Source organism: Athalia rosae, chromosome 5, assembly GCF_917208135.1.
Source record: "Athalia rosae chromosome 5, iyAthRosa1.1, whole genome shotgun sequence".
NCBI lineage: Eukaryota > Metazoa > Arthropoda > Insecta > Hymenoptera > Athaliidae > Athalia > Athalia rosae.
This window is the reverse complement of record NC_064030.1, coordinates 7,147,454-7,158,719: the sequence shown is the minus strand read 5'-3', so window position 1 is coordinate 7,158,719 and position 11,266 is coordinate 7,147,454. Positions and strand designations below refer to the sequence as shown.

The window sequence follows — 11,266 nt, the reverse complement described above, 5'->3', positions numbered from 1 at the left end:
TTCATATAAATAGATAACTCGGTCACAAAGGTATCCTGATATTGTGAAAATTGTTCAAAGCTGCGACATCGCGGTCTGTCGTGGACGTTGGCAAAGTACAGGGTGGCCGTATAGCGTATATAGGGTTCGATAGACGAAATAAATTGGACCTTCCCTGACTATGCAGCGGTATTGCGCCCATAGAGAAACGCGAGTCAGACGGACGTATTCCGGAAGTTGCCGAAGTATAATAATGACTACGACTAAGGTCATCGCACCCAAAACCGTCGCATTTGCATTCCGTATGAAAGTATTCTGATTTTGTGTAACGAAGCTCCGGTAATCATATTAGTTTTTTATTTATTTTTTTTTTATTTTATTTCATTCCATTATTTCATTTCTTTTTATTCTGACCCTTGGATATACAAAACCGGGCGATCAGAATGAGCCAAGCAAATACAGCGACACGAATCAAATGTGACCTATGTTAGCGGATTTTCCACCTCACTCACCTTTTGTTTGTGATGTTTTTCCAAATTATTAGGGTGACGCTTTGTGAACTGGTATATATTTCTTTTTTTTTTTTTTATTTCGTATAAAAAGCCTGCAATTTCAAACCACCCCAACAATCCGTTAATACTTTGAAGTTTAAAATATACCACACAAGTGTACGTCGATACTCGTCGGTTTTTATAATACACTATTACACCCCTAAATATTAGTCGAACGATTGATTTAGAAATTGGTTGGCGAGGGTCATCCTCTTTCAGTCGCATTGCGACATACCGTATGTAATCTAACTGCATTCATTTCGGTTCGCACGTGTAACGTACGGGATATAATATCGCCGCATCGTGTACAATGTGCATATGCGATTTTCAAAATTTCTCCAACTCCTATGCGATTTATTAGTTTTTTAGGGTTGATAAACTTTTGTCAAAACAAGCTACGCGCTCCGCGCAACCGGAAGGACGGGGTGTATCGTAATAATGGTAAAAACAGCGCGTAGCCCCTAAAAGGTCATCGGAACATAACAAAAGTGTGTTTTGGCCGGGTCATTTTTTAAACGCGTATACATGGGGAGGCTACCGAATCCGGTGCAAATCCACCCCGGCTGGTGGTGTACCAGCGCTAGGTTGGTAGCATGGATCGCAGCTACTGTCGGTCGAGGGTTGGGGGTTGGGGGTTGGGGGAGGAGGATCAATATCATGCCGAGGGAGAAACTGACCTGAAAATAGGAGAGCGAAGAGGAGGGTGCGTTGCGTGGCGAGTTTGCGGATTCCGTAGTTCTGGGCGGCTGCAGGGGCTGCCGAGGGGTTGCAGGCAGAAGGCGACCAAATTGAAGCCACCACGAGGGATTAACTGTCGCTGAGTCGAAAATGTCGAAATGAGCCCTTTGTTTACCACCGGCCTGCATCTACTTACATCCGAGATGCTCGGAACGCCGCTAAGAATACCGCGTTTTTTAGCAATTCTCACTCAGACGTTGCAAAGCTTACGCTGCCCCTAATGATCGAATGCCTCAAAGGTTGTTCAAATGTCGGATAGTAAAGACGAGTAATAGACAAATTCCGAATCAAAACGTGAAGATTATCGTTTCTCTGCTCCTCAATCGTAATGCAAAGTACAGTAGATATGTACGTACATTTATTTTTTATGTGAATAGTAAAGAGGCGAAAGTAATTAGAGTAAAGTGGAGGAGAGATCGTAGTTCTCAGTAGTTGCGGTTAGTTACGGTCAGGCCGCGACTCTCACGTTCCGTTTTCCTATTTCACATAAAAAATCTGCGTTGCGGTAATAACCCAAGAAAATATATTATTCCTATTCTATTATACGGTTGCCTTCTAATTTTCTCCATTGATCTTGACGTAAGAACAAAAATCATTTTATACGTCACGTTTCGAATCTGAGTTTTCTGTTAATTCTGTCGCGATCGTTCTCAAGATTATGAATAAATATCAACATACGTGATCGTCGTCCCTCTTTTTTTATACACGAATATTCAATTTACTTACATTAGAGATTGATAGAGATATTACACATAGAACAGTTTTGTACCTACTTTGAAACAAATTATCAACAAGAACCAGTGATTACAGATAGGCAAACATCCCCCCTAGCGTTACCAAGGAAAAATCTAGCGTTAGAATGAAAAAAAACCTTGAAGAGAAAAAAATAATTAATTAATCATCAAAATAGAAAATAACAACAATTACAACATCGTGAAAGATTTTCTCATAGTATAGATTTATCATCATTACAAATATACGGCCGCTTTGTTAGTATGTAATTTTAGAAGGAACAAGAAAAAATGAAACACACTTTATACAGACACCCTAATTTAGTAAATTAATTGCTACGAAGAATTTGTGGGATCAGTATTTCTATGTGACGAGATTTTTGACATCTAAAAATGTGTAATAGCAACAAAAAAAAAAACTTTTTTTTCTTTCTAGTGTAAATAGAGTCGAATAATGCTGATGGACAAAATTAGCTAACGTGGTCGCATTTTCAAGACGAAAAAGAATCGCAGAAATTTTCACTTATTGATCCGCAATTAATTATTTTCCGAAAGATCCTTTGAGAATTGATGAAAATTTACTTAAAAAGAATTACATAGACTTATTTGTATTCAAACCTTTACAAACCGATTGCGAATCAATTTGAAAGAAAAATAAGCCCATGATCAAAACCAATAAAAGACGAATATCTAATTTCTATCTCGTGTATAATTTTTCTGTGGGATTTGCGACCACTTATTAATCTAATGAGTGTAGAACACAACACATGAAAACAGCAATAAATACGATGGCTTGAAATTCAGAAGAAAATGAAAAACAAAATCTGTAAATAACAACGTTACTTTATAATTTATCCTTCTACGGATAATAGTAATACATAAATCTATTATTATAATTCACAATTTAATGGAAATGAAAAATCATAAGATCCGAATATGTACATAAACTACAAATAATATCCCTTGTTGAAGGATAATTTCGAATAATTATTTTTCTTACTATTATCATTAAATGATAATAATAATAATAATAACAATTATGATAATAATTATTTTTATTCTTATCATTATTGATATTATTACTGTTGTTATTTTTATTATTACCATAGATATTTTGATGTATTATTACCGTCAATATATCTATGTTATTAATATTATCATTTCTATAATGATCACGATTAATTATTGTTGTTATTCTTTCGTTATACATAATGATCTCAAAATTATATTCGAATCAATGCGAATGTTGAAATTTTTTTGATAATTCATCGATGATTTTGAACACATGGTGTGGCCGCGTTATATGTAATGTGATTTCTGTCTACATGCGTTTTCATAATTATTTTTTAATTGAATAATCATATTCGCCGAATACAATTAATCTTCTAATTAAATTTTTCAACTGAAATTATTCATCAGGTCGTGCGTTTCGTCATTCGATTAATTTAATGAGAGAATCAAAATTTTACTTCACAATAAATTATTTATATGGTGTATAAATTATTTATCGGAAAATTCAACATAGGTTTCACCAATGAATTATATACCTATGGGATGAAAATACAGGGCACAATATTTCAAGTACATAAATTACAAACAATATACTGAAAAATGAAAATAAGAGTAGGAATAATGAATATTACTGTAATTAATACCCCATTGGACGGAACTCTAGAAATTCACGTTAAAATCTGATCAAAATTTTTGATAATTCGACGTTATGTCAAACGATGTTTCGTCATGTAAAAAATAAATTAATTCCATATAAGCTCGGCGAGATTTTTTCTCGTTGGTCGATCCTAAGCGTTCTAGTGAATAAAATAATTGAATCAAACATATTAGATCGAATAAATAATTTTAATTCTTTCATCGCAAACACCCCGCTGTTGTAGCTTATTGTTAGTGGGAATAATTTCTAATCCTTGCCGCACTACTGCATGAAATAACAATTGTAAAATCATTATACATAACATCTTTGAGTACGTTCGTGTTTATTTTATGACAGAATATAGAAAGAAGTCTACTGCATTCTTCGATGCGTACATACATTGAATTTGAATATTCTAGAATCGGAAGACGAAGAGAATTGTACGGCTGATCGTATCACTCATATTACGTACTCATAACTTTGTCAACTTGTAATTGTGTCCCTGCACTTTTCAATTCCACGTCCGCAACACCATTCTACCATACCCCTCGTATATAATGATAAGTAAATATAAACTATTCCTAAAAGTTATGTATAGAATAATTATAAAATTGTGGTACTAAAGGCCAGGTACCAAATACCACAAAGAAAATGAACCTAATTAATTGAAGTTAATTACAATTGATGAAGATAATGATTCTGATTACGATAATGATGATGATTATGATTATGATTATGATTATGATGAAGATAATGTTGCAGATGCAAACGAAGATGATGATGATAATGATGATGATGATGAAGATGATGATGTAACGATGATAAATTATTCATGAACACGTTTTATTGTATGAGAGTCGAGACATTTTTTCATGTCTTTGTATATTTTTATGCAATGTTGTAGAATGATATTGTTTCAAATATATTATACAGATAATAATAAACAAATTTATATGCCATACGAGTTGTTTTATTCATTGCCTACATCATCGACCCTGATATGCATGTATTCACGATGAAATACTATATTTTTCCGATGAAATATTTCGAAAATATAATTTAATTGTGTTGACAAGTAATCAACAATTCAAATTATTCGAATAACAATATTTAGTGATAATAATAGACGGATAGCTGAATTTCGAATTCATTAATTTTGTAGCGCCGAATATTGATCCTATGACCTCTCGAACCCAGATCGAGATTTCGATGATCGATGTATCGATGTTCATAGTTGCAAAAATGGCAGCCGCCTTGAGAGTATCGTGTGGAATTCAACGTGCAATTAAATTTGGAAGATTCTTGACAAGACCGTCAAGTTTCAGACCAAAAAATGTTACAAACCCAAACAGATACAGAGAACCGTCCGGTATGTGAAGTTTTACACGTTGTCATCACTATTAATCATCATGAGCATGCTTTAACCCCAAAACGTTACTTTATTTGAGGCTAGTTCCTGTTGCCGGTTTCAATTGTTGATTGAATTCATGATCCCAAAAACTATCCATCGTCATACTTTTGCAAGTTTAGATTATCAAGTCGTTTCTCTCGTAACAGCGTTCTCACAAAATGCTCACATCCGATATCTTTCGTCACATGCCGCTACTGCGGAGAGCTCGCCGGATCCGGAGCATCACAGCATCATAAAAGACACAGAAAAAGCTACAGGTATTCTAGAACAGCTTACGATATTATGGACTTTTCTGAGGAGATCTGGGCTAAATAGTCTTTCGCTTTCAGGTCAAAGTGAGAGGCATGAATTTCAAACTGAGACCCGACAGTTGCTCGATATAGTGGCTAAATCCCTCTACTCTGACAAAGAGGTAATGATGTTTTCATTCTAAGTAGTTATAACAACAAGTACAACTTATCCCTAATATCCAACATATCGGACAAAACTTTCACTTTGATGGGTGAACTAGCTGTGAAAAATAGCCATGCATTACCATAACACCCTCCAACTCCCCTCGACACATTGGACATATTGTTGTAGGAACCAAATATAAATCACTAAAGAAATGCAGGAATCGAGGAAACTTGTTTATTGCCACTAGAAATATATGGCAAAGTTAGGGTAGTTTTCCTCCTAAAACAAAGCCGGATCTTTGATTTGGACACTAAGTTATATCACCAATTGAAAAAAAGTAGTTAATCATTCATTCAATGGAATGAATCTTCTGTATGCTATAAGCCTATCACCATTTGATCCTGCTCAGAAAATGGCAGAGAAATAAATAATTCTGATCACTGGTACTGGATCACAAAGTAAAATATTATAACAATGCCACTGGGTATTTGATAAGATGTTTTGCTTTATGAGCTACCAAAGGGTGAAACTAGTAGGCAATGGTCATCTTCCTAATGAGCTGTCACCCCTCATTTATCCTGTTCTTGGGGGCAAGGGACTGTAAATTCATTTCTCTCATCTATGAGAGATTGAGGAAATCTATCTATCCTAGGGTCTATACATAGGGTTCGGCTTTTTATGTTGGATATATTTCATGCTACCAATTATGCTAGTCCCTCTATATAAATAAAAAAATCTTGTACCAAAAACAAATGCAAGGGAGGAGATTTTTAATATTCAGTTTATGATAACAATATTACAACATGAGATTTAATATTTGACAGTTTGTTTTTCAAGTTTTTTCGTTTCTCAATTCGCGAATCATTGTCCTAAGTATAAAATCAAAAAATGACATGCTCTTTCTTTGACTTGAAACTGAAGTTGAGCGAAAAACAATCACAATCGACAATTTTTAGATGTACGGGCGCGCGGTTTGTTGTGGGGCGTCACCTCTGCTCAGCCCCGAAGGTGACGTCTCACAACAAAGCGCTACGCTGCTGGCTACCTGACTCCAGCAAAGCTCGGGCTCCCTCGTAGATCGAGAAATTCGAATATTTTGACCCATGCATGGTAGACCAAAAAATCAATTTTTTATTTTTCACCCCAAAAAGCTGAAAATTAGCGATAGCTCGGTCAATTTCAGAGATAGATCAATTTTTCCATCAGATCCGGATTCCTGAGATCAAAATACGTAAGAAAAGCATATTAAACCCAATTAAAAAAATGATGCATTTTTTGCTCAAAAATCGAATTTTTTTTTGCTTCTTCAAGAGTAATTTCACGTATAATCAGCTCAGGAATCCAATTCTGAAAGCCAAAATCATCTACTCGTGCAATCGATCGAGTAATCATCAATTGTTCGCTGTTGGGAGCAGAAAAATTAAGACATATCGATTGGTTTTAGCCGTAGACCCACTTTGATTCATCGCAATTCATGCATGGGTCCAAATATTCGAATTTCTCGGTCTACGAGGAAGCCCGAGCTTATCTGGAGTCAGTGCAGCCAGCAGCGTGGCGCTTTGTTGTGAGACGTCACCTTGGGGGCTGAGCAGAGGTGACGTCCCACAACAAACCACGCGCCCGTGGCTACCTGACTCCAGCTATGCTCGGGCCTCCTCGTAGACCGAGAAGATTTTTTCAAGGGGTACCCCTTACGATTTTCCGAATTTTGGCCAAAAATTTTTATTTTTCAAAATTGATCGTATGGCACTTTTCTTATGTATTTTGACCTCAGGAACACGAATTCGTTGTCCAAAATGAGCTACGATTTTTTTAATATAAAAGTTTATTGCAATGTATATACAAATAAAAATAACATAGAATCAACACTGTATATACAGATATTATTGCAATTATATATAATAACAATCATATCATTCAATGCAATAGAATTGCAGAAATTAATTAGTAGCTTGATTCGTTAACTCACCGAACAACATCTAATGGACTAACATGCAATGACTAGATAATGTAATCGTAAATATTCCGCGATTCTTTAATTTGACGTGATATGTTTATAGGTTTTCATCCGTGAATTAATATCCAACGCCAGTGATGCACTTGAAAAACTACGGTACCTAGGTTTGAGTGACTCAGCTAATGTACCAGCTGCTGCGAGCCAAAACCTTGAGATTCACATTGCCACTGACAAACAAAACCGCATACTCACCATCCAGGACACCGGAGTTGGCATGACTCGTGAAGAACTTACCTCAAATCTTGGTACCATCGCTAGATCTGGTTCAAAGGTAGGTGCATACCCTTACGTAAATCGAGAACCATTGAATATTTGAAAAATAATGCTATGGATTATATAGAATAGAAAAGAACTTTGTCATTAGTATCCTAATACCACGAAAAAATCGCGTACTAACCGGGAAAACACGTAATTAGAATTAATGCACATATTTTAATTGATGAATGTACAAATTTGACGAGAAAATCAGGAGGGATCGATCTTTTTATATTGAACCTGGTAGGGATTTATGGAATGCCATGGGGGATATGTCGATGAAAATAACGGGGCGTATACTTCGATCGAACGGTTGTCTAACGAATCTATGCAGCACCATAGTGTTGCCCTGGTAAGATCAGAGCCGCAGGTTGGGGGTGGATGCAGGGTGGGTGTCAGTCTGATTAAATCCGGGATGCTGGGTGGTCCTAGTGGGTGGCTACTAGCTGTTACTCGTTAGATCCAATCTCGCGAGAACCAGATCGATGCTACCTTACTGCATACCCATCCCCTATACCGTCTGACTAAATTTACTACCTACTCCGGAAAACGAGTAACCCATGTGTCTTCTTACGTTCTACGCGCGCACACACAGACTTCTGTTATACTTTATATAGATACACAAGTATTTCGATCGCGGAAACGAATCCTTACCACCGCTCTCCCCATTTGCCCGTGATTTATAACTAATATTAACGCGTTTGAAATTCTCGACGTGTTTCATTTACTACCCAGGATGCAGATTTTGTTGCCTTATCATTTTTTTATCTCATTGTTTCAGTTCTAAACGGACCAGTTACTTACTTTTTTTACTCCCCGCGTTAGCGGTTCTGGACATTACACTTTCCATTTCTACTTTTTCGAACGCTTCTTGCTTCTTGCGTTAGCAATAATGTGGAAATAGTTTTTTTTTCCTAATTTCATGATTTTCAGGCCTTTCTTGAACAAGTGAAAAATAAACAAGGATCTCCAGGTGATCCATCAGCGATTATCGGACAATTCGGGGTCGGATTTTACAGCGCGTTCATGGTTGCTGACAAAGTCGAAGTGTTTACAAAATCTTATCAAAACGATTCCGAAGGTCTTCATTGGGTATCCGATGGGTATGTTGATTTGCTCAACGGGAGTTTTTGTTCACAGGAATTCTAATCATCCCTTAATCACTCGCTCCATGTAGCAGTTCAAAACTGCGTCTTCTTCCCAAGTCTCATTATTGCCTGAAATGTTTAGGGAACACTGCGGAGAGTGATATTTTTACGTTACAGGTCGGGGACCTACGAAATTTCTGCCGCTGAGGGTGTTCAGTCAGGCACAAAAATAGTTCTTCATTTACGTACCGATTGTCGTGAATTTAGCGATGACGCAACTATTAACAGTAAGCTGCCCTTACCTTTGCTGTAAATTTAGATACTTTATGAATCACTCGTTCCGCTCATGAACGAGATGTCAAGATATAACCGTGGAATATTTTTTTTATTTTTTTCTCACAGACGTCATCAAAAAGTACAGTAATTTCGTCGGCAGCCCAATCTTCGTCAATGGGAAACGAGCCAATGTCATCCAGGTAAACTATCGAGTGATCGATGAAAGTATCTCGTGCTTTTTGAAAAATGAAAAAACATTTTTTTCTCGGCTTCTAGCCTCTATGGATGTTAGAGCCGAAAGACGTTAAGCCCGAGGACCATGTACAATTCTATAGATTTGTGGGCAACAGTTTTGACGAGCCGAGATTCACTCTGCACTATTCCACCGATGTGCCGCTCAGCATCAGAGCCCTTCTATATTTCCCGGAAGGAAAACCTGGGCTTTTTGAAATGAGCAGAGACACGGACATTGGCGTTTCTCTTTACAGTCGTAAAATTCTGATCAAGAGCCGGGCAGATAATATTCTACCAAAATGGTTGCGCTTTGTAAAAGGTGTCGTTGATTCTGAGGACATTCCATTAAACTTGAGTCGTGAACTCTTGCAGAACAGCGCTCTGATCGGGTAAATAAATTTGTCTATCGAAAATATCAATGATATACGAAAAACAATTCTGTTTCAATATCTTTATCTCCAGAAAACTGCGAAATGTTCTCACATCACGAATTCTACGATTCCTTTATGACCGGTCTACTAAACAGCCCGAGGATTATGCAAAATTCTATAAAGATTATGGCCTATTCTTAAAGGAGGGTATCGTTACCAGTCACGATCAGCAAGAAAAGGTAAGAAACATTATCAGAAAATTTTTCGCATTCGCTGATATCCAAACTTATCTCTTGAATGTGCAGGAGGAAATTTCAAAATTATTGAGATTTGAGTCGTCGACTTCAAAATCCGGAGAATTGGTGAGCATTCCTCAATATTTGTCTCGTCTAGCAGAAGGGCAACGAGATGTGTATTACCTAGCAGCCCCTAGGTCAGTATTATTTGCACAAACATGTTTCGGAGAGAAAATTTCTTCCTACTCTACATTTATTGATTAATACATATTCTGTAACGTGATATCCGTAGCCGTACTTTGGCTGAACAGTCACCGTACTATGAAGCACTAAAAAAACGCAACGTCGAGGTGCTGTTTTGCTATGAACCATATGACGAGCTGGTTCTGATGCAGCTTGGACAATTCAATTCGCATCCCCTGACTTCTGTCGAAAAGGAAATGCGGCATAATAAGGATGACGAAAGTCAACCTGAATTTGGTAAAGTTTGACAATTATGGAAATCATCGGATCTGAAATTCTTGACGTCTGTTTATTCAATTTGAGCTTCATCCCGTCTAGGTGGCTTGGAAAAGTCAGAAGCAGATCGGCTAGTTAACTACATCGAAAAGGCATTGAAAGGTAAAGCTTTCAGTGTTAAAGTGACCAATCGTCTGGAATCACATCCGTGTGTGGTCACCGTCGAAGATATGGCTGCAGCCAGACACTTTATTCGTACTCAAAGCCATCAGCTCAACAGCGAGTCGAGATTCACCCTTCTCCAGCCTCGGCTAGAGATCAATCCCAAACATCCCATTATCAAGAAACTAGCACAACTAACCAATTCTGATCAAAAATTAGCAGATCTGGTCACAGAACAGGTATGCCTGGATAAATATTGTGCTCGAACTAAATGGATGCATTGATCACATTGAATATTTGCAGTTATTCGCCAACGCCATGGTTGGAGCTGGATTGATAGAGGATCCACGAACTTTATTGAGCTCAATGAACGAGCTCTTGACGCTGGCCTTAGAAAAACACTAGGATTACCAGCTGATACATAAAATAAATTATTTTAAATCTTCTGATGAAAAGAAAAACTTGAAGACACATTTCAAAGTTACTACCTAGCAGGTTCAGATCAAACCGCAACAATAAACATTGTATATAAAACCGTGACTCGTTACAATAAAGCATTGGTTTTTTTTTTTTTTAGATGAGTAAAATTTCATCGTAATTTTGCTAACCGAATAGAAATTCGTAAACGAAGCCAACTAATGAGATGAGATAGGGTCCCTTCTCACCGATAGAGATGCTCAGTTCTATCTCAATCGTCGCCCGAGCAACAGCAAT

General features: G+C 37.0%; 1 protein-coding gene across 1 annotated transcript; it reads left to right on the top strand.

The window, feature by feature from the left end:
* Positions 1 to 4,864: 4,864 nt before the first annotated feature.
* LOC105685841 (heat shock protein 75 kDa, mitochondrial) lies at positions 4,865 to 11,125 on the top strand. Its single transcript, XM_012400277.3, has 13 exons — positions 4,865 to 5,016; positions 5,205 to 5,315; positions 5,388 to 5,470; positions 7,515 to 7,742; positions 8,660 to 8,829; positions 8,992 to 9,101; positions 9,217 to 9,290; positions 9,367 to 9,713; positions 9,787 to 9,934; positions 10,001 to 10,128; positions 10,224 to 10,411; positions 10,493 to 10,791; positions 10,856 to 11,125. Exons 1-13 carry the CDS (start codon positions 4,872 to 4,874, stop codon positions 10,955 to 10,957), a joined length of 2,133 nt encoding a protein of 710 aa, XP_012255700.2. The 5' UTR covers positions 4,865 to 4,871; the 3' UTR covers positions 10,958 to 11,125.
* The last annotated feature ends 141 nt before the right edge of the window (positions 11,126 to 11,266 follow it).

What these genes read in the sequence shown, in the direction of transcription:
- LOC105685841 (XM_012400277.3), top strand. Translation starts at nt 4,872, where the DNA reads ATGTTCATAGTTGCAAAAATGGCAGCCGCCTTGAGAGTATCGTGTGGA. An exon ending in TATTACCTAGCAGCCCCTAG is followed by an intron (nt 10,129 to 10,223) that starts GTCAGTATTATT and finishes TGATATCCGTAG; the next exon opens with CCGTACTTTGGCTGAACAGT. An exon ending in CAGATCTGGTCACAGAACAG is followed by an intron (nt 10,792 to 10,855) that starts GTATGCCTGGAT and finishes GAATATTTGCAG; the next exon opens with TTATTCGCCAACGCCATGGT.